At 42.6% G+C, this 20659-nt stretch overlaps 9 protein-coding genes and 6 pseudogenes across 9 annotated transcripts in view; 6 read left to right on the top strand and 9 right to left on the bottom strand.

The window, feature by feature from the left end:
• Window positions 1-2419, top strand: part of LOC145501237 (histone H3-like) — a 13485-nt gene extending 11066 nt beyond the window's left edge. The window contains exon 2 of the mRNA XM_081480744.1: window positions 1609-2419. Within this exon, the coding sequence (XP_081336870.1) occupies window positions 1609-1922 (314 nt within the window). The 3' untranslated portion in view covers window positions 1923-2419. The remainder of the gene's footprint in view (window positions 1-1608) is intronic.
• Window positions 2420-2901: 482 nt separating this feature from the next.
• Window positions 2902-3532, bottom strand: LOC145501230 (histone H2A pseudogene; annotated as a pseudogene).
• Window positions 3533-3915: 383 nt separating this feature from the next.
• On the top strand, window positions 3916-5116 carry LOC145501222 (histone H2B.1 pseudogene; annotated as a pseudogene).
• Window positions 5117-5309: 193 nt separating this feature from the next.
• LOC145501208 (uncharacterized) lies at window positions 5310-6030 on the bottom strand. The gene has a single exon (XM_081480730.1). The coding sequence runs from the start codon at window positions 5898-5900 to the stop codon at window positions 5325-5327; it is 576 nt and encodes a 191-aa protein (XP_081336856.1). The 5' UTR covers window positions 5901-6030; the 3' UTR covers window positions 5310-5324.
• A 447-nt stretch (window positions 6031-6477) lies between these two features.
• Window positions 6478-7375, bottom strand: LOC145501216 (histone H3-like). The gene has a single exon (XM_081480739.1). It carries the CDS (start codon window positions 7141-7143, stop codon window positions 6733-6735), a length of 411 nt encoding a protein of 136 aa, XP_081336865.1. The 5' UTR covers window positions 7144-7375; the 3' UTR covers window positions 6478-6732.
• A 214-nt stretch (window positions 7376-7589) lies between these two features.
• LOC145501235 (histone H4) lies at window positions 7590-8130 on the top strand. The gene has a single exon (XM_081480743.1). The coding sequence runs from the start codon at window positions 7681-7683 to the stop codon at window positions 7990-7992; it is 312 nt and encodes a 103-aa protein (XP_081336869.1). The 5' UTR covers window positions 7590-7680; the 3' UTR covers window positions 7993-8130.
• An 841-nt stretch (window positions 8131-8971) lies between these two features.
• On the bottom strand, window positions 8972-9601 carry LOC145501232 (histone H2A pseudogene; annotated as a pseudogene).
• Window positions 9602-9984: 383 nt separating this feature from the next.
• LOC145501224 (histone H2B.1 pseudogene) lies at window positions 9985-11185 on the top strand (annotated as a pseudogene).
• Window positions 11186-11378: 193 nt separating this feature from the next.
• On the bottom strand, window positions 11379-12099 carry LOC145501210 (uncharacterized). The gene has a single exon (XM_081480732.1). The coding sequence runs from the start codon at window positions 11967-11969 to the stop codon at window positions 11394-11396; it is 576 nt and encodes a 191-aa protein (XP_081336858.1). The 5' UTR covers window positions 11970-12099; the 3' UTR covers window positions 11379-11393.
• A 447-nt stretch (window positions 12100-12546) lies between these two features.
• LOC145501215 (histone H3-like) lies at window positions 12547-13445 on the bottom strand. The gene has a single exon (XM_081480738.1). It carries the CDS (start codon window positions 13210-13212, stop codon window positions 12802-12804), a length of 411 nt encoding a protein of 136 aa, XP_081336864.1. The 5' UTR covers window positions 13213-13445; the 3' UTR covers window positions 12547-12801.
• A 213-nt stretch (window positions 13446-13658) lies between these two features.
• LOC145500167 (uncharacterized) lies at window positions 13659-20627 on the top strand. Its single transcript, XM_081479647.1, has 4 exons — window positions 13659-14059; window positions 17532-17780; window positions 18723-18776; window positions 19791-20627. Exons 1-4 carry the CDS (start codon window positions 13750-13752, stop codon window positions 20129-20131), a joined length of 954 nt encoding a protein of 317 aa, XP_081335773.1. The 5' UTR covers window positions 13659-13749; the 3' UTR covers window positions 20132-20627.
• Window positions 15108-15671, bottom strand: LOC145501231 (histone H2A pseudogene; annotated as a pseudogene).
• Window positions 16055-16631, top strand: LOC145501223 (histone H2B.1 pseudogene; annotated as a pseudogene).
• On the bottom strand, window positions 17449-18169 carry LOC145501209 (uncharacterized). Its single transcript, XM_081480731.1, has one exon. It carries the CDS (start codon window positions 18037-18039, stop codon window positions 17464-17466), a length of 576 nt encoding a protein of 191 aa, XP_081336857.1. The 5' UTR covers window positions 18040-18169; the 3' UTR covers window positions 17449-17463.
• On the bottom strand, window positions 18617-19810 carry LOC145501214 (histone H3-like). Its single transcript, XM_081480737.1, has one exon. The coding sequence runs from the start codon at window positions 19280-19282 to the stop codon at window positions 18872-18874; it is 411 nt and encodes a 136-aa protein (XP_081336863.1). The 5' UTR covers window positions 19283-19810; the 3' UTR covers window positions 18617-18871.
• Window positions 20628-20659: the final 32 nt, after the last annotated feature.

Below are 20659 nucleotides of genomic sequence, written 5' to 3'. Positions count from 1 at the left end.
ACTTGGCAATAAATTGCTTGGTACACAGTTTTATTTGAGTTTTTCATTGAAATACTTTATTAAAACCTTTTTAAAGGGACCGAGGTACAGTCTTTTTTCCAACAACACGATAAAACTCGAAGTGAATCGACCGACATGTAAAGGCAAACGCTGTCTAATGCGAAGAAACGCTAGAAAGAATGATATTGGACTGATGTTTTGTTGACGTTTGGTCAGTTTGTTGGTTGGTTAGTTTCATTGGTTTATTCGTTGATTTGTTAGTTCTATCCTTCGTTTGTTCGTTGGTTTGTTTGTTCGTTCCTTCGCTCATTGTTCGTTCTTTCCTTCGTCTGTTTTTGACTGGTTCGCGTATTCGTTAGTTCTATCCTTCGTTTGTTCGTTGGTTTGTTTGTTCGTTCCTTCGCTCATTGTTCGTTCTTTCCTTCGTCTGTTTTTGACTGGTTCGCGTATTCGTTAGTTCTATCCTTCGTTTGTTGGATTTTTCGTTCATTTGTTTGTTCGTTTTCAACACAGCTTTGGCCTCAGAAAAAGAAATGTGGAACGTGTTAAGACAGAACCTTGCTAAAAGTTAAGGGTACAATTTATTGGTCATTGACTTTATCTTCAAGTGGTGGCTCCTAAAGGAGCCGTTTTAGTTTTAAGTATGTGAAGCGTAAGCTCACTTAAGCACGCTCGCCTCTGATTCGTCTGGCCAACTGGATATCCTTTGGCATAATGGTGACACGTTTGGCGTGGATAGCGCACAGGTTGGTATCCTCAAACAAGCCCAACTAGATAGGCTTCACTGGCCTCTTGGAGAGCTAGGACGGCAGAGCTTTGAAAGCGCAGGTCCGTTTTGAAATCCTGCGCAATCTCTCGCACAAGACGCTGAAAAGGCAGCTTGCGGATGAGTAGTTCTGTAGATTTCTGATAACGGCGAATTTCTCGGAGAGCAACTGTTCCGGGTCTGTAACGATGAGGTTTCTTGACACCACCAGTAGCAGGAGCGCTCTTCCGGGCTGCTTTGTAGCTAACTGCTTACGAGGAGCTTTTCCACCAGTCGATTTTCGAGCCGTTTGCTTGGTACGAGCCATGACTGAAAGTAGAGATTTGACGTTTTGAAAGCGATCAAAAAGTTTTGATTTGTTCACCCACCATTGAGTAAAATCGATTTATAACAGAAAGCCCGTGATCCGATTGGCTGATTAATGACGCATGTGATTGGCTGTGAGAAATTTGCTTTTCTGTTGTGAAGAAGATGCGGCTGAACTTTCGATCTTAGGCAGCTTGTTGCTAGAAATTTGAAAATGACTCCGAAAGCATGCGGAATATTACGGAATTGTGGGCACTGTGATATAGATATATATATATATTTCCTGTTTAGTTTAAGTCTGACTTTGTTAACAAGAAATGAGAATTTCTCGTAACAGTTTCCTTAACGGGCAAGTAAGTTATCCAAAGTAAGGCATGCCGAGTATAAATATTCATGAGACTGTCGGCAAAGCGTTGGCCTTTGCTTTGTTTTGAAAGTTATGTTTCCCGAGAGGTACAACTGGACAAACTAAAGCGCCAGCAAAGTCGGCAGGGTTCGTTAACTCGCAGTTTCGCTACTGGATTATCTAAAACAAGTCATGTCTGGACGCGGTAAAGGAGGCAAAGGTCTAGGAAAGGGCGGCGCTAAGCGTCATCGTAAAATTTTAAGAGACAACATCCAGGGCATAACCAAGCCTGCTATCCGTCGTCTAGCTCGCCGCGGTGGTGTGAAGCGTATCTCTGGTCTGATCTACGAAGAGACTCGCGGAGTCCTGAAAGTCTTCCTTGAGAACGTCATACGTGATGCTGTGACCTACACCGAGCACGCCAAACGAAAGACAGTGACAGCCATGGACGTGGTCTACGCTCTCAAACGCCAAGGACGTACTCTCTACGGATTTGGTGGTTAGGGAAGTGCCTGACTACAAGCTCCCCCTTAAAAAAACGGCTCCTTTAGGAGCCAACAAGTCTAACGAAAGTCCCGACCAGCAATAAATGCGATTCATTTTTAACAACAGCAACAAACAGTTCTATGTTGAACTTTCATTTGCGTTAGTTAGTGATGTTAGTTAGTGATGTAAAACAGAAGTTAAGAGTTGCAATAATAGCTGACATTTTTTTTGATCAAAGTTCTGTGTATGTAAAGTGTTGGGTTTTAGGTGTCGAGCGTTGATCAAATTAAGCGCTTGCAAACAAGGCCGTCGAGATAAGAGTTAAATTATGGTGTGTGTTTTCAAGACCAATCTGTTAACAATTTTAAGTTGGAATAGTCTTTCAGTAGGCAAATGAGATGACTGAGACAACTATAACTTTTTTTTTTTATAAGAACGTTAAGGCTGAGATTAACCAAGATTTTAAGAACATTCTCCCAGAACATTCCTCGGGTTGAGAGTCGGTTAAGAACGTTTTTATTGCGCTAATCTGTCGATTAGATGACAAGCATAAAATAAGGGTGACAAAAAAATCTAAACTAACCCAACTACTTACGGGCACGCTTTGTATAACATTAACAATGGTTTTCCTATTGCATGACACACATCTCGGCTTGTAGTAATCAGCAATAGTTCTTATTCATAACTGTTGCATTCTTTCTGTAGCACGCGCCAGCGAATATCTAGATTTGCAAACTGCATGATGAATACACCCACATAGTAAATAAGTTTACTGCCGGACATTTGGATTGCTCTTTCGCTTTTGCCGCCTTCCTGGCCGAACCGAGCAGGACCACTAGACAACTTCTCGAACACTCGTAGGTACTTATTAGATCTTGTAATAAAAGCCGTAGAGAATATATATGAAAGTCACACAAGAGATTAACTCGCTAAGACTGTTTTAAGTCACTTTTATCGACTTCCAGCTGATAAATATAATACACTGGACTCTCGGTTTAAAACGAACGCGCGCATGCCTAATTATTGTACGCCTTGTGTTTTTCTCTATGTGTGTACTGCAGGCAACTTTAGATTGATTTCATTAGTTTTGTTTTGTAGTTGAAGCGAATGCCTAACAGGAGGTAGTTTTTGGTAACTTTGATGTATTGCTATAAGGCCGCTTATCTTTGTATTGGAACATGACTGTTATCAACATTTGGTGGCTCCTAAAAGAGCCGTTTTGAGTTTGTTATTAAGCTGGGAGCTTAATGTTGTTTCTTCTCCGCCTTCTTGGGTAGAAGCACTGCTTGTATGTTGGGAAGAACTCCACCCTGAGCGATAGTCACACCAGCAAGAAGTTTGTTTAACTCTTCATCGTTTCGAACGGCTAACTGCAGGTGACGAGGGATGATCCTGGTTTTCTTGTTGTCCCGAGCAGCATTTCCAGCTAACTCGAGAATCTCAGCGCTCAGATACTCCAGTACGGCAGCCAAGTAGACTGGAGCACCTGCGCCGACACGCTCGCCGTAGTTGCCTTTGCGAAGGAGACGATGGATACGACCAACAGGAAACTGAAGTCCTGCCCGAGATGAACGGCTCTTAGACTTGGTGCCCGGAGCTTTGCCTTTTCCTCGACCTGTCATTTTCACTTTCTGAATGTTCTCTTTGCTTGTTATCTCTGGCAAAGTTGAGTTGAACGATTTTGTTCTAGTCTAGTCAGCCCGAAACTATGACCCGGATTTTTATTTGATTTTTCTTCAAATCAGAGGATCAAAGCGCACCAATCAAAACCGCGCCGTACTCCGAACAAAAGATAATTAGCAGGCAAAATGCGCTGTCGGTAGCGTCGGCCTATGGGTAGTTGTCAGTTAATGAAATAACCAATCGGCGAAAGGCAATTTCGATCCGCATACTAATTAATCCTCCTGGATAATTTGTAATAAATAGCAGTTAAGTTACCGTGGCATGTTCAAAGCTGATCTCATCGGATCATCTAGAATTCCAAACAATTTTTCAGAGAAGCCAGATAAACATGGCACCGAAAGTTCCAGCAGCAAAGAAAGGCGAGAAGCGAGCGGGAAAAACTAAGTCGGCGGCAGTTGATGGTTCGGCCAAGAAAAAGAGGAAGGGAAAGAGAAAGGAGAGCTATGCGATCTACATCTACAAGGTCCTTAAGCAAGTTCATCCCGATACGGGTATTTCTAGCAAGGCCATGGGTATCATGAATTCGTTTGTGAATGATATCTTCGAGCGTATCGCCAATGAGTCTTCCCGCCTGGCGCACTACAACAAGAAGTCGACCATCAGCTCCCGCGAGATCCAGACCGCCATCAGGTTGCTTCTGCCCGGAGAACTTGCAAAGCATGCTGTCAGCGAAGGCACTAAGGCTGTCACCAAGTATACCAGCAGCAAGTAAACATCGACTCCAGCGTTGATTCACAACAAAAACGGCTCCTTTAGGAGCCACCACATGTCATAAAAAGCAATGTCCAACGTGTCAGTTCTTTAGTTATTAACCCCTTCTGCTCCTTTAATCGCCACACTACACAAGGCTTTCTTTTAAGCTTTCAGATTTGAGATAACTATTAGATTTAAGAGAAATATATACATAGAGTTTTTGTGTGTGTGTGTGTTTTTTTTTTGCAAAATAAAACTGTTTACAGCAATGAATGGCCCAGTTCAAGTTCTTTATGCTTTTCTTTATAAAGGATAGCTCGGAACGCTGCCTGTCAGTTTTTCACGCAAACTTTCCGTGTGCCGTCAACGTTTATCGTGGACTATTATAAGACTCCCCGCGAAAATCAACAAGCCAGTGGCACCTAATGTCATGTTCTCCGCACGCGCATAATTTAACAGGCAGTTTCCGCGCGCTTAGCTTCCGTTTGTTTCGTTGCAATGAACACTCGCACGAAGTATCATGTAATGGTTTTCACACTGAAGAAAGCCTATGCCCGAAGAGTTTGTGACTTTTCACAAGATGCTGAACCTTTGACATTTTTCAACCTTATCGGTTTTCAGTTTTTATTTTCTTTTGATTTGTTAGACCGAAGTTCACGGCTAAGTTCACGTTCTCCGCACGCGCTCGAGTGTTTCACTCCATCTCTGGTCAAGCATCAGAGAAACTTATTAAACAACGCTCAAGATCTCTTTTGTTTGGTTTTTTTTTTTTGCGAGATCTATCTTACGTCTTATTGACAAGAGCATTTTCTTTGCAGCTTTCGGGCGTTGATCTTCGATTGCCTGTTTTTTTGTTTTTTTTTTTATCCTGTGTGAGTGCGAGTGTGTGTGTTGCACCTAGTTTTACTTTGTTATTCCGTCAAATATATGGAGGGAAATATATGTTTTGTTTTTTTTTTCAAGTTGGTCATTGCTTTTGTTTATTTGGTGGCTCCTAAAAGAGCCGTTTGGTTTACTGGACGCCGGGCGAAGATATCTCTTCGTTTACTTCTTCTTGGTCACCTTAGCTTTCTTGACTGCGGCCGGCTTTTTAACTTCTTTCTTTGTGCTAGGTTTCTTCGCAGCTACCTTCGGCTTTGTTGGTGACTTTGTGCCTGATGGCTTCTTGACTGCAGGCTTCTTGGACGTATCTTTCTTGGATGACGGACTTTTTGTAGAAGAGTTTTTCGTAGAAGAAGTCTCTTTCTTGGCCGCAGGTTTCTTTGTGGAAGCTTTCGTTGTAGCAGCGGGTTTCTTTGGCTTAGCCAGCGGCTTTTTACTCGGCGCAGCAGACTTTCTGGTCGGCTTTTTCTGCTCTTTTGGTAGCTTAAATGATCCTGAAGCTCCCACTCCCTTGGTGTGGATGAAGGTTCCATTGGCTGTACCCTTCTTCAGAGCTGTCTTGACGTGATGAGATGCTGTATCTCCCACCTTGTAGTTGGCCTTAACGTACTTCTCGATCGCTTGGCGTGAAGAACCGTTGCGATCTTTCAACGTGAGAATAGCAGTCTTAATCATCTCTTCGTATTTCGGATGTTCGGCAGGGGTTTTGGTCATCTTTCGCTTAGCGTTGTCTGACATTCTGCTAGTTTCTGTCGGTCTACTGAGCTGTGAATTGTGTGACTCTTTCGAGAAATTCGAGGCACGTTGTTAGCATTGTAAGTTTTTACTTGTAAATGCGGACCGCAGAGAGAACAAGCCCGGCAAAGTTAGTAACGGACGTTGTTATTCTGTGTTTCTTTCATGCAAATACTTGGCAATAAATTGCTTGGTACACAGTTTTATTTGAGTTTTTCATTGAAATACTTTATTAAAACCTTTTTAAAGGGACCGAGGTACAGTCTTTTTTCCAACAACACGATAAAACTCGAAGTGAATCGACCGACATGTAAAGGCAAACGCTGTCTAATGCGAAGAAACGCTAGAAAGAATGATATTGGACTGATGTTTTGTTGACGTTTGGTCAGTTTGTTGGTTGGTTAGTTTCATTGGTTTATTCGTTGATTTGTTAGTTCTATCCTTCGTTTGTTCGTTGGTTTGTTTGTTCGTTCCTTCGCTCATTGTTCGTTCTTTCCTTCGTCTGTTTTTGACTGGTTCGCGTATTCGTTAGTTCTATCCTTCGTTTGTTCGTTGGTTTGTTTGTTCGTTCCTTCGCTCATTGTTCGTTCTTTCCTTCGTCTGTTTTTGACTGGTTCGCGTATTCGTTAGTTCTATCCTTCGTTTGTTGGATTTTTCGTTCATTTGTTTGTTCGTTTTCAACACAGCTTTGGCCTCAGAAAAAGAAATGTGGAACGTGTTAAGACAGAACCTTGCTAAAAGTTAAGGGTACAATTTATTGGTCATTGACTTTATCTTCAAGTGGTGGCTCCTAAAGGAGCCGTTTTAGTTTTAAGTATGTGAAGCGTAAGCTCACTTAAGCACGCTCGCCTCTGATTCGTCTGGCCAACTGGATATCCTTTGGCATAATGGTGACACGTTTGGCGTGGATAGCGCACAGGTTGGTATCCTCAAACAAGCCCACTAGATAGGCTTCACTGGCCTCTTGGAGAGCTAGGACGGCAGAGCTTTGAAAGCGCAGGTCCGTTTTGAAATCCTGCGCAATCTCTCGCACAAGACGCTGAAAAGGCAGCTTGCGGATGAGTAGTTCTGTAGATTTCTGATAACGGCGAATTTCTCGGAGAGCAACTGTTCCGGGTCTGTAACGATGAGGTTTCTTGACACCACCAGTAGCAGGAGCGCTCTTCCGGGCTGCTTTTGTAGCTAACTGCTTACGAGGAGCTTTTCCACCAGTCGATTTTCGAGCCGTTTGCTTGGTACGAGCCATGACTGAAAGTAGAGATTTGACGTTTTGAAAGCGATCAAAAAGTTTTGATTTGTTTCACCACCATTGAGTAAAATCGATTTATAACAGAAAGCCCGTGATCCGATTGGCTGATTAATGACGCATGTGATTGGCTGTGAGAAATTTGCTTTTCTGTTGTGAAGAAGATGCGGCTGAACTTTCGATCTTAGGCAGCTTGTTGCTAGAAATTTGAAAATGACTCGAAAGCATGCGGAATATTACGGAATTGTGGGCACTGTGATATAGATATATATATATATTTCCTGTTTAGTTTAAGTCTGACTTTGTTAACAAGAAATGAGAATTTCTCGTAACAGTTTTCCTTAACGGGCAAGTAAGTTATCCAAAGTAAGGCATGCCGAGTATAAATATTCATGAGACTGTCGGCAAAGCGTTGGCCTTTGCTTTGTTTTGAAAGTTATGTTTCCCGAGAGGTACAACTGGACAAACTAAAGCGCCAGCAAAGTCGGCAGGGTTCGTTAACTCGCAGTTTCGCTACTGGATTATCTAAAACAAGTCATGTCTGGACGCGGTAAAGGAGGCAAAGGTCTAGGAAAGGGCGGCGCTAAGCGTCATCGTAAAATTTTAAGAGACAACATCCAGGGCATAACCAAGCCTGCTATCCGTCGTCTAGCTCGCCGCGGTGGTGTGAAGCGTATCTCTGGTCTGATCTACGAAGAGACTCGCGGAGTCCTGAAAGTCTTCCTTGAGAACGTCATACGTGATGCTGTGACCTACACCGAGCACGCCAAACGAAAGACAGTGACAGCCATGGACGTGGTCTACGCTCTCAAACGCCAAGGACGTACTCTCTACGGATTTGGTGGTTAGGGAAGTGCCTGACTACAAGCTCCCCCTTAAAAAAACGGCTCCTTTAGGAGCCAACAAGTCTAACGAAAGTCCCGACCAGCAATAAATGCGATTCATTTTTAACAACAGCAACAAACAGTTCTATGTTGAACTTTCATTTGCGTTAGTTAGTGATGTTAGTTAGTGATGTAAAACAGAAGTTAAGAGTTGCAATAATAGCTGACATTTTTTTTGATCAAAGTTCTGTGTATGTAAAGTGTTGGGTTTTAGGTGTCGAGCGTTGATCAAATTAAGCGCTTGCAAACAAGGCCGTCGAGATAAGAGTTAAATTATGGTGTGTGTTTTCAAGACCAATCTGTTAACAATTTTAAGTTGGAATAGTCTTTCAGTAGGCAAATGAGATGACTGAGACAACTATAACTTTTTTTTTTTTAAGAACGTTAAGGCTGAGATTAACCAAGATTTTAAGAACATTCTCCCAGAACATTCCTCGGGTTGAGAGTCGGTTAAGAACGTTTTTATTGCGCTAATCTGTCGATTAGATGACAAGCATAAAATAAGGGTGACAAAAAAATCTAAACTAACCCAACTACTTACGGGCACGCTTTGTATAACATTAACAATGGTTTTCCTATTGCATGACACACATCTCGGCTTGTAGTAATCAGCAATAGTTCTTATTCATAACTGTTGCATTCTTTCTGTAGCACGCGCCAGCGAATATCTAGATTTGCAAACTGCATGATGAATACACCCACATAGTAAATAAGTTTACTGCCGGACATTTGGATTGCTCTTTCGCTTTTGCCGCCTTCCTGGCCGAACCGAGCAGGACCACTAGACAACTTCTCGAACACTCGTAGGTACTTATTAGATCTTGTAATAAAAGCCGTAGAGAATATATATGAAAGTCACACAAGAGATTAACTCGCTAAGACTGTTTTAAGTCACTTTTATCGACTTCCAGCTGATAAATATAATACACTGGACTCTCGGTTTAAAACGAACGCGCGCATGCCTAATTATTGTACGCCTTGTGTTTTTCTCTATGTGTGTACTGCAGGCAACTTTAGATTGATTTCATTAGTTTTGTTTTGTAGTTGAAGCGAATGCCTAACAGGAGGTAGTTTTTGGTAACTTTGATGTATTGCTATAAGGCCGCTTATCTTTGTATTGGAACATGACTGTTATCAACATTTGGTGGCTCCTAAAAGAGCCGTTTTGAGTTTGTTATTAAGCTGGGAGCTTAATGTTGTTTCTTCTCCGCCTTCTTGGGTAGAAGCACTGCTTGTATGTTGGGAAGAACTCCACCCTGAGCGATAGTCACACCAGCAAGAAGTTTGTTTAACTCTTCATCGTTTCGAACGGCTAACTGCAGGTGACGAGGGATGATCCTGGTTTTCTTGTTGTCCCGAGCAGCATTTCCAGCTAACTCGAGAATCTCAGCGCTCAGATACTCCAGTACGGCAGCCAAGTAGACTGGAGCACCTGCGCCGACACGCTCGCCGTAGTTGCCTTTGCGAAGGAGACGATGGATACGACCAACAGGAAACTGAAGTCCTGCCCGAGATGAACGGCTCTTAGACTTGGTGCCCGGAGCTTTGCCTTTTCCTCGACCTGTCATTTTCACTTTCTGAATGTTCTCTTTGCTTGTTATCTCTGGCAAAGTTGAGTTGAACGATTTTGTTCTAGTCTAGTCAGCCCGAAACTATGACCCGGATTTTTATTTGATTTTTCTTCAAATCAGAGGATCAAAGCGCACCAATCAAAACCGCGCCGTACTCCGAACAAAAGATAATTAGCAGGCAAAATGCGCTGTCGGTAGCGTCGGCCTATGGGTAGTTGTCAGTTAATGAAATAACCAATCGGCGAAAGGCAATTTCGATCCGCATACTAATTAATCCTCCTGGATAATTTGTAATAAATAGCAGTTAAGTTACCGTGGCATGTTCAAAGCTGATCTCATCGGATCATCTAGAATTCCAAACAATTTTTCAGAGAAGCCAGATAAACATGGCACCGAAAGTTCCAGCAGCAAAGAAAGGCGAGAAGCGAGCGGGAAAAACTAAGTCGGCGGCAGTTGATGGTTCGGCCAAGAAAAAGAGGAAGGGAAAGAGAAAGGAGAGCTATGCGATCTACATCTACAAGGTCCTTAAGCAAGTTCATCCCGATACGGGTATTTCTAGCAAGGCCATGGGTATCATGAATTCGTTTGTGAATGATATCTTCGAGCGTATCGCCAATGAGTCTTCCCGCCTGGCGCACTACAACAAGAAGTCGACCATCAGCTCCCGCGAGATCCAGACCGCCATCAGGTTGCTTCTGCCCGGAGAACTTGCAAAGCATGCTGTCAGCGAAGGCACTAAGGCTGTCACCAAGTATACCAGCAGCAAGTAAACATCGACTCCAGCGTTGATTCACAACAAAAACGGCTCCTTTAGGAGCCACCACATGTCATAAAAAGCAATGTCCAACGTGTCAGTTCTTTAGTTATTAACCCCTTCTGCTCCTTTAATCGCCACACTACACAAGGCTTTCTTTTAAGCTTTCAGATTTGAGATAACTATTAGATTTAAGAGAAATATATACATAGAGTTTTTGTGTGTGTGTGTGTTTTTTTTTTGCAAAATAAAACTGTTTACAGCAATGAATGGCCCAGTTCAAGTTCTTTATGCTTTTCTTTATAAAGGATAGCTCGGAACGCTGCCTGTCAGTTTTTCACGCAAACTTTCCGTGTGCCGTCAACGTTTATCGTGGACTATTATAAGACTCCCCGCGAAAATCAACAAGCCAGTGGCACCTAATGTCATGTTCTCCGCACGCGCATAATTTAACAGGCAGTTTCCGCGCGCTTAGCTTCCGTTTGTTTCGTTGCAATGAACACTCGCACGAAGTATCATGTAATGGTTTTCACACTGAAGAAAGCCTATGCCCGAAGAGTTTGTGACTTTTCACAAGATGCTGAACCTTTGACATTTTTCAACCTTATCGGTTTTCAGTTTTTATTTTCTTTTGATTTGTTAGACCGAAGTTCACGGCTAAGTTCACGTTCTCCGCACGCGCTCGAGTGTTTCACTCCATCTCTGGTCAAGCATCAGAGAAACTTATTAAACAACGCTCAAGATCTCTTTTGTTTGGTTTTTTTTTTTTGCGAGATCTATCTTACGTCTTATTGACAAGAGCATTTTCTTTGCAGCTTTCGGGCGTTGATCTTCGATTGCCTGTTTTTTTGTTTTTTTTTTTATCCTGTGTGAGTGCGAGTGTGTGTGTTGCACCTAGTTTTACTTTGTTATTCCGTCAAATATATGGAGGGAAATATATGTTTTGTTTTTTTTTTCAAGTTGGTCATTGCTTTTGTTTATTTGGTGGCTCCTAAAAGAGCCGTTTGGTTTACTGGACGCCGGGCGAAGATATCTCTTCGTTTACTTCTTCTTGGTCACCTTAGCTTTCTTGACTGCGGCCGGCTTTTTAACTTCTTTCTTTGTGCTAGGTTTCTTCGCAGCTACCTTCGGCTTTGTTGGTGACTTTGTGCCTGATGGCTTCTTGACTGCAGGCTTCTTGGACGTATCTTTCTTGGATGACGGACTTTTTGTAGAAGAGTTTTTCGTAGAAGAAGTCTCTTTCTTGGCCGCAGGTTTCTTTGTGGAAGCTTTCGTTGTAGCAGCGGGTTTCTTTGGCTTAGCCAGCGGCTTTTTACTCGGCGCAGCAGACTTTCTGGTCGGCTTTTTCTGCTCTTTTGGTAGCTTAAATGATCCTGAAGCTCCCACTCCCTTGGTGTGGATGAAGGTTCCATTGGCTGTACCCTTCTTCAGAGCTGTCTTGACGTGATGAGATGCTGTATCTCCCACCTTGTAGTTGGCCTTAACGTACTTCTCGATCGCTTGGCGTGAAGAACCGTTGCGATCTTTCAACGTGAGAATAGCAGTCTTAATCATCTCTTCGTATTTCGGATGTTCGGCAGGGGTTTTGGTCATCTTTCGCTTAGCGTTGTCTGACATTCTGCTAGTTTCTGTCGGTCTACTGAGCTGTGAATTGTGTGACTCTTTCGAGAAATTCGAGGCACGTTGTTAGCATTGTAAGTTTTTACTTGTAAATGCGGACCGCAGAGAGAACAAGCCCGGCAAAGTTAGTAACGGACGTTGTTATTCTGTGTTTCTTTCATGCAAATACTTGGCAATAAATTGCTTGGTACACAGTTTTATTTGAGTTTTTCATTGAAATACTTTATTAAAACCTTTTTAAAGGGACCGAGGTACAGTCTTTTTTCCAACAACACGATAAAACTCGAAGTGAATCGACCGACATGTAAAGGCAAACGCTGTCTAATGCGAAGAAACGCTAGAAAGAATGATATTGGACTGATGTTTTGTTGACGTTTGGTCAGTTTGTTGGTTGGTTAGTTTCATTGGTTTATTCGTTGATTTGTTAGTTCTATCCTTCGTTTGTTCGTTGGTTTGTTTGTTCGTTCCTTCGCTCATTGTTCGTTCTTTCCTTCGTCTGTTTTTGACTGGTTCGCGTATTCGTTAGTTCTATCCTTCGTTTGTTCGTTGGTTTGTTTGTTCGTTCCTTCGCTCATTGTTCGTTCTTTCCTTCGTCTGTTTTTGACTGGTTCGCGTATTCGTTAGTTCTATCCTTCGTTTGTTGGATTTTTCGTTCATTTGTTTGTTCGTTTTCAACACAGCTTTGGCCTCAGAAAAAGAAATGTGGAACGTGTTAAGACAGAACCTTGCTAAAAGTTAAGGGTACAATTTATTGGTCATTGACTTTATCTTCAAGTGGTGGCTCCTAAAGGAGCCGTTTTAGTTTTAAGTATGTGAAGCGTAAGCTCACTTAAGCACGCTCGCCTCTGATTCGTCTGGCCAACTGGATATCCTTTGGCATAATGGTGACACGTTTGGCGTGGATAGCGCACAGGTTGGTATCCTCAAACAAGCCCACTAGATAGGCTTCACTGGCCTCTTGGAGAGCTAGGACGGCAGAGCTTTGAAAGCGCAGGTCCGTTTTGAAATCCTGCGCAATCTCTCGCACAAGACGCTGAAAAGGCAGCTTGCGGATGAGTAGTTCTGTAGATTTCTGATAACGGCGAATTTCTCGGAGAGCAACTGTTCCGGGTCTGTAACGATGAGGTTTCTTGACACCACCAGTAGCAGGAGCGCTCTTCCGGGCTGCTTTTGTAGCTAACTGCTTACGAGGAGCTTTTCCACCAGTCGATTTTCGAGCCGTTTGCTTGGTACGAGCCATGACTGAAAGTAGAGATTTGACGTTTTGAAAGCGATCAAAAAGTTTTGATTTGTTTCACCACCATTGAGTAAAATCGATTTATAACAGAAAGCCCGTGATCCGATTGGCTGATTAATGACGCATGTGATTGGCTGTGAGAAATTTGCTTTTCTGTTGTGAAGAAGATGCGGCTGAACTTTCGATCTTAGGCAGCTTGTTGCTAGAAATTTGAAAATGACTCGAAAGCATGCGGAATATTACGGAATTGTGGGCACTGTGATATAGATATATATATATATTTCCTGTTTAGTTTAAGTCTGACTTTGTTAACAAGAAATGAGAATTTCTCGTAACAGTTTTCCTTAACGGGCAAGTAAGTTATCCAAAGTAAGGCATGCCGAGTATAAATATTCATGAGACTGTCGGCAAAGCGTTGGCCTTTGCTTTGTTTTGAAAGTTATGTTTCCCGAGAGGTACAACTGGACAAACTAAAGCGCCAGCAAAGTCGGCAGGGTTCGTTAACTCGCAGTTTCGCTACTGGATTATCTAAAACAAGTCATGTCTGGACGCGGTAAAGGAGGCAAAGGTCTAGGAAAGGGCGGCGCTAAGCGTCATCGTAAAATTTTAAGAGACAACATCCAGGGCATAACCAAGCCTGCTATCCGTCGTCTAGCTCGCCGCGGTGGTGTGAAGCGTATCTCTGGTCTGATCTACGAAGAGACTCGCGGAGTCCTGAAAGTCTTCCTTGAGAACGTCATACGTGATGCTGTGACCTACACCGAGCACGCCAAACGAAAGACAGTGACAGCCATGGACGTGGTCTACGCTCTCAAACGCCAAGGACGTACTCTCTACGGATTTGGTGGTTAGGGAAGTGCCTGACTACAAGCTCCCCCTTAAAAAAACGGCTCCTTTAGGAGCCAACAAGTCTAACGAAAGTCCCGACCAGCAATAAATGCGATTCATTTTTAACAACAGCAACAAACAGTTCTATGTTGAACTTTCATTTGCGTTAGTTAGTGATGTTAGTTAGTGATGTAAAACAGAAGTTAAGAGTTGCAATAATAGCTGACATTTTTTTTGATCAAAGTTCTGTGTATGTAAAGTGTTGGGTTTTAGGTGTCGAGCGTTGATCAAATTAAGCGCTTGCAAACAAGGCCGTCGAGATAAGAGTTAAATTATGGTGTGTGTTTTCAAGACCAATCTGTTAACAATTTTAAGTTGGAATAGTCTTTCAGTAGGCAAATGAGATGACTGAGACAACTATAACTTTTTTTTTTTATAAGAACGTTAAGGCTGAGATTAACCAAGATTTTAAGAACATTCTCCCAGAACATTCCTCGGGTTGAGAGTCGGTTAAGAACGTTTTTATTGCGCTAATCTGTCGATTAGATGACAAGCATAAAATAAGGGTGACAAAAAAATCTAAACTAACCCAACTACTTACGGGCACGCTTTGTATAACATTAACAATGGTTTTCCTATTGCATGACACACATCTCGGCTTGTAGTAATCAGCAATAGTTCTTATTCATAACTGTTGCATTCTTTCTGTAGCACGCGCCAGCGAATATCTAGATTTGCAAACTGCATGATGAATACACCCACATAGTAAATAAGTTTACTGCCGGACATTTGGATTGCTCTTTCGCTTTTGCCGCCTTCCTGGCCGAACCGAGCAGGACCACTAGACAACTTCTCGAACACTCGTAGGTACTTATTAGATCTTGTAATAAAAGCCGTAGAGAATATATATGAAAGTCACACAAGAGATTAACTCGCTAAGACTGTTTTAAGTCACTTTTATCGACTTCCAGCTGATAAATATAATACACTGGACTCTCGGTTTAAAACGAACGCGCGCATGCCTAATTATTGTACGCCTTGTGTTTTTCTCTATGTGTGTACTGCAGGCAACTTTAGATTGATTTCATTAGTTTTGTTTTGTAGTTGAAGCGAATGCCTAACAGGAGGTAGTTTTTGGTAACTTTGATGTATTGCTATAAGGCCGCTTATCTTTGTATTGGAACATGACTGTTATCAACATTTGGTGGCTCCTAAAAGAGCCGTTTTGAGTTTGTTATTAAGCTGGGAGCTTAATGTTGTTTCTTCTCCGCCTTCTTGGGTAGAAGCACTGCTTGTATGTTGGGAAGAACTCCACCCTGAGCGATAGTCACACCAGCAAGAAGTTTGTTTAACTCTTCATCGTTTCGAACGGCTAACTGCAGGTGACGAGGGATGATCCTGGTTTTCTTGTTGTCCCGAGCAGCATTTCCAGCTAACTCGAGAATCTCAGCGCTCAGATACTCCAGTACGGCAGCCAAGTAGACTGGAGCACCTGCGCCGACACGCTCGCCGTAGTTGCCTTTGCGAAGGAGACGATGGATACGACCAACAGGAAACTGAAGTCCTGCCCGAGATGAACGGCTCTTAGACTTGGTGCCCGGAGCTTTGCCTTTTCCTCGACCTGTCATTTTCACTTTCTGAATGTTCTCTTTGCTTGTTATCTCTGGCAAAGTTGAGTTGAACGATTTTGTTCTAGTCTAGTCAGCCCGAAACTATGACCCGGATTTTTATTTGATTTTTCTTCAAATCAGAGGATCAAAGCGCACCAATCAAAACCGCGCCGTACTCCGAACAAAAGATAATTAGCAGGCAAAATGCGCTGTCGGTAGCGTCGGCCTATGGGTAGTTGTCAGTTAATGAAATAACCAATCGGCGAAAGGCAATTTCGATCCGCATACTAATTAATCCTCCTGGATAATTTGTAATAAATAGCAGTTAAGTTACCGTGGCATGTTCAAAGCTGATCTCATCGGATCATCTAGAATTCCAAACAATTTTTCAGAGAAGCCAGATAAACATGGCACCGAAAGTTCCAGCAGCAAAGAAAGGCGAGAAGCGAGCGGGAAAAACTAAGTCGGCGGCAGTTGATGGTTCGGCCAAGAAAAAGAGGAAGGGAAAGAGAAAGGAGAGCTATGCGATCTACATCTACAAGGTCCTTAAGCAAGTTCATCCCGATACGGGTATTTCTAGCAAGGCCATGGGTATCATGAATTCGTTTGTGAATGATATCTTCGAGCGTATCGCCAATGAGTCTTCCCGCCTGGCGCACTACAACAAGAAGTCGACCATCAGCTCCCGCGAGATCCAGACCGCCATCAGGTTGCTTCTGCCCGGAGAACTTGCAAAGCATGCTGTCAGCGAAGGCACTAAGGCTGTCACCAAGTATACCAGCAGCAAGTAAACATCGACTCCAGCGTTGATTCACAACAAAAACGGCTCCTTTAGGAGCCACCACATGTCATAAAAAGCAATGTCCAACGTGTCAGTTCTTTAGTTATTAACCCCTTCTGCTCCTTTAATCGCCACACTACACAAGGCTTTCTTTTAAGCTTTCAGATTTGAGATAACTATTAGATTTAAGAGAAATATATACATAGAGTTTTTGTGTGTGTGTGTGTTTTTTTTTTGCAAAATAAAACTGTTTACAGCAATGAATGGCCCAGTTCAAGTTCTTTATGCTTTTCTTTATAAAGGATAGCTCGGAACGCTGCCTGTCAGTTTTTCACGCAAACTTTCCGTGTGCCGTCAACGTTTATCGTGGACTATTATAAGACTCCCCGCGAAAATCAACAAGCCAGTGGCACCTAATGTCATGTTCTCCGCACGCGCATAATTTAACAGGCAGTTTCCGCGCGCTTAGCTTCCGTTTGTTTCGTTGCAATGAACACTCGCACGAAGTATCATGTAATGGTTTTCACACTGAAGAAAGCCTATGCCCGAAGAGTTTGTGACTTTTCACAAGATGCTGAACCTTTGACATTTTTCAACCTTATCGGTTTTCAGTTTTTATTTTCTTTTGATTTGTTAGACCGAAGTTCACGGCTAAGTTCACGTTCTCCGCACGCGCTCGAGTGTTTCACTCCATCTCTGGTCAAGCATCAGAGAAACTTATTAAACAACGCTCAAGATCTCTTTTGTTTGGTTTTTTTTTTTTGCGAGATCTATCTTACGTCTTATTGACAAGAGCATTTTCTTTGCAGCTTTCGGGCGTTGATCTTCGATTGCCTGTTTTTTTGTTTTTTTTTTTATCCTGTGTGAGTGCGAGTGTGTGTGTTGCACCTAGTTTTACTTTGTTATTCCGTCAAATATATGGAGGGAAATATATGTTTTGTTTTTTTTTTCAAGTTGGTCATTGCTTTTGTTTATTTGGTGGCTCCTAAAAGAGCCGTTTGGTTTACTGGACGCCGGGCGAAGATATCTCTTCGTTTACTTCTTCTTGGTCACCTTAGCTTTCTTGACTGCGGCCGGCTTTTTAACTTCTTTCTTTGTGCTAGGTTTCTTCGCAGCTACCTTCGGCTTTGTTGGTGACTTTGTGCCTGATGGCTTCTTGACTGCAGGCTTCTTGGACGTATCTTTCTTGGATGACGGACTTTTTGTAGAAGAGTTTTTCGTAGAAGAAGTCTCTTTCTTGGCCGCAGGTTTCTTTGTGGAAGCTTTCGTTGTAGCAGCGGGTTTCTTTGGCTTAGCCAGCGGCTTTTTACTCGGCGCAGCAGACTTTCTGGTCGGCTTTTTCTGCTCTTTTGGTAGCTTAAATGATCCTGAAGCTCCCACTCCCTTGGTGTGGATGAAGGTTCCATTGGCTGTACCCTTCTTCAGAGCTGTCTTGACGTGATGAGATGCTGTATCTCCCACCTTGTAGTTGGCCTTAACGTACTTCTCGATCGCTTGGCGTGAAGAACCGTTGCGATCTTTCAACGTGAGAATAGCAGTCTTAATCATCTCTTCGTATTTCGGATGTTCGGCAGGGGTTTTGGTCATCTTTCGCTTAGCGTTGTCTGACATTCTGCTAGTTTCTGTCGGTCTACTGAGCTGTGAATTGTGTGACTCTTTCGAGAAATTCGAGGCACGTTGTTAGCATTGTAAGTTTTTACTTGTAAATGCGGACCGCAGAGAGAACAAGCCCGGCAAAGTTAGTAACGGACGTTGTTATTCTGTGTTTCTTTCATGCAAATACTTGGCAATAAATTGCTTGGTACACAGTTTTATTTGAGTTTTTCATTGAAATACTTTATTAAAACCTTTTTAAAGGGACCGAGGTACAGTCTTTTTTCCAACAACACGATAAAACTCGAAGTGAATCGACCGACATGTAAAGGCAAACGCTGTCTAATGCGAAGAAACGCTAGAAAGAATGATATTGGACTGATGTTTTGTTGACGTTTGGTCAGTTTGTTGGTTGGTTAGTTTCATTGGTTTATTCGTTGATTTGTTAGTTCTATCCTTCGTTTGTTCGTTGGTTTGTTTGTTCGTTCCTTCGCTCATTGTTCGTTCTTTCCTTCGTCTGTTTTTGACTGGTTCGCGTATTCGTTAGTTCTATCCTTCGTTTGTTCGTTGGTTTGTTTGTTCGTTCCTTCGCTCATTGTTCGTTCTTTCCTTCGTCTGTTTTTGACTGGTTCGCGTATTCGTTAGTTCTATCCTTCGTTTGTTGGATTTTTCGTTCATTTGTTTGTTCGTTTTCAACACAGCTTTGGCCTCAGAAAAAGAAATGTGGAACGTGTTAAGACAGAACCTTGCTAAAAGTTAAGGGTACAATTTATTGGTCATTGACTTTATCTTCAAGTGGTGGCTCCTAAAGGAGCCGTTTTAGTTTTAAGTATGTGAAGCGTAAGCTCACTTAAGCACGCTCGCCTCTGATTCGTCTGGCCAACTGGATATCCTTTGGCATAATGGTGACACGTTTGGCGTGGATAGCGCACAGGTTGGTATCCTCAAACAAGCCCACTAGATAGGCTTCACTGGCCTCTTGGAGAGCTAGGACGGCAGAGCTTTGAAAGCGCAGGTCCGTTTTGAAATCCTGCGCAATCTCTCGCACAAGACGCTGAAAAGGCAGCTTGCGGATGAGTAGTTCTGTAGATTTCTGATAACGGCGAATTTCTCGGAGAGCAACTGTTCCGGGTCTGTAACGATGAGGTTTCTTGACACCACCAGTAGCAGGAGCGCTCTTCCGGGCTGCTTTTGTAGCTAACTGCTTACGAGGAGCTTTTCCACCAGTCGATTTTCGAGCCGTTTGCTTGGTACGAGCCATGACTGAAAGTAGAGATTTGACGTTTTGAAAGCGATCAAAAAGTTTTGATTTGTTTCACCACCATTGAGTAAAATCGATTTATAACAGAAAGCCCGTGATCCGATTGGCTGATTAATGACGCATGTGATTGGCTGTGAGAAATTTGCTTTTCTGTTGTGAAGAAGATGCGGCTGAACTTTCGATCTTAGGCAGCTTGTTGCTAGAAATTTGAAAATGACTCGAAAGCATGCGGAATATTACGGAATTGTGGGCACTGTGATATAGATATATATATATATTTCCTGTTTAGTTTAAGTCTGACTTTGTTAACAAGAAATGAGAATTTCTCGTAACAGTTTTCCTTAACGGGCAAGTAAGTTATCCAAAGTAAGGCATGCCGAGTATAAATATTCATGAGACTGTCGGCAAAGCGTTGGCCTTTGCTTTGTTTTGAAAGTTATGTTTCCCGAGAGGTACAACTGGACAAACTAAAGCGCCAGCAAAGTCGGCAGGGTTCGTTAACTCGCAGTTTCGCTACTGGATTATCTAAAACAAGTCATGTCTGGACGCGGTAAAGGAGGCAAAGGTCTAGGAAAGGGCGGCGCTAAGCGTCATCGTAAAATTTTAAGAGACAACATCCAGGGCATAACCAAGCCTGCTATCCGTCGTCTAGCTCGCCGCGGTGGTGTGAAGCGTATCTCTGGTCTGATCTACGAAGAGACTCGCGGAGTCCTGAAAGTCTTCCTTGAGAACGTCATACGTGATGCTGTGACCTACACCGAGCACGCCAAACGAAAGACAGTGACAGCCATGGACGTGGTCTACGCTCTCAAACGCCAAGGACGTACTCTCTACGGATTTGGTGGTTAGGGAAGTGCCTGACTACAAGCTCCCCCTTAAAAAAACGGCTCCTTTAGGAGCCAACAAGTCTAACGAAAGTCCCGACCAGCAATAAATGCGATTCATTTTTAACAACAGCAACAAACAGTTCTATGTTGAACTTTCATTTGCGTTAGTTAGTGATGTTAGTTAGTGATGTAAAACAGAAGTTAAGAGTTGCAATAATAGCTGACATTTTTTTTGATCAAAGTTCTGTGTATGTAAAGTGTTGGGTTTTAGGTGTCGAGCGTTGATCAAATTAAGCGCTTGCAAACAAGGCCGTCGAGATAAGAGTTAAATTATGGTGTGTGTTTTCAAGACCAATCTGTTAACAATTTTAAGTTGGAATAGTCTTTCAGTAGGCAAATGAGATGACTGAGACAACTATAACTTTTTTTTTTTATAAGAACGTTAAGGCTGAGATTAACCAAGATTTTAAGAACATTCTCCCAGAACATTCCTCGGGTTGAGAGTCGGTTAAGAACGTTTTTATTGCGCTAATCTGTCGATTAGATGACA

The sequence above is a fragment of the Orbicella franksi genome, chromosome 10, assembly GCF_964199315.1.
Source record: "Orbicella franksi chromosome 10, jaOrbFran1.1, whole genome shotgun sequence".
Classification (NCBI taxonomy): Eukaryota; Metazoa; Cnidaria; class Anthozoa; order Scleractinia; family Merulinidae; genus Orbicella; species Orbicella franksi.
The sequence above is the reverse complement of the archived record's forward strand: the minus strand, read 5'-3'. Positions and strand labels throughout refer to the sequence as shown.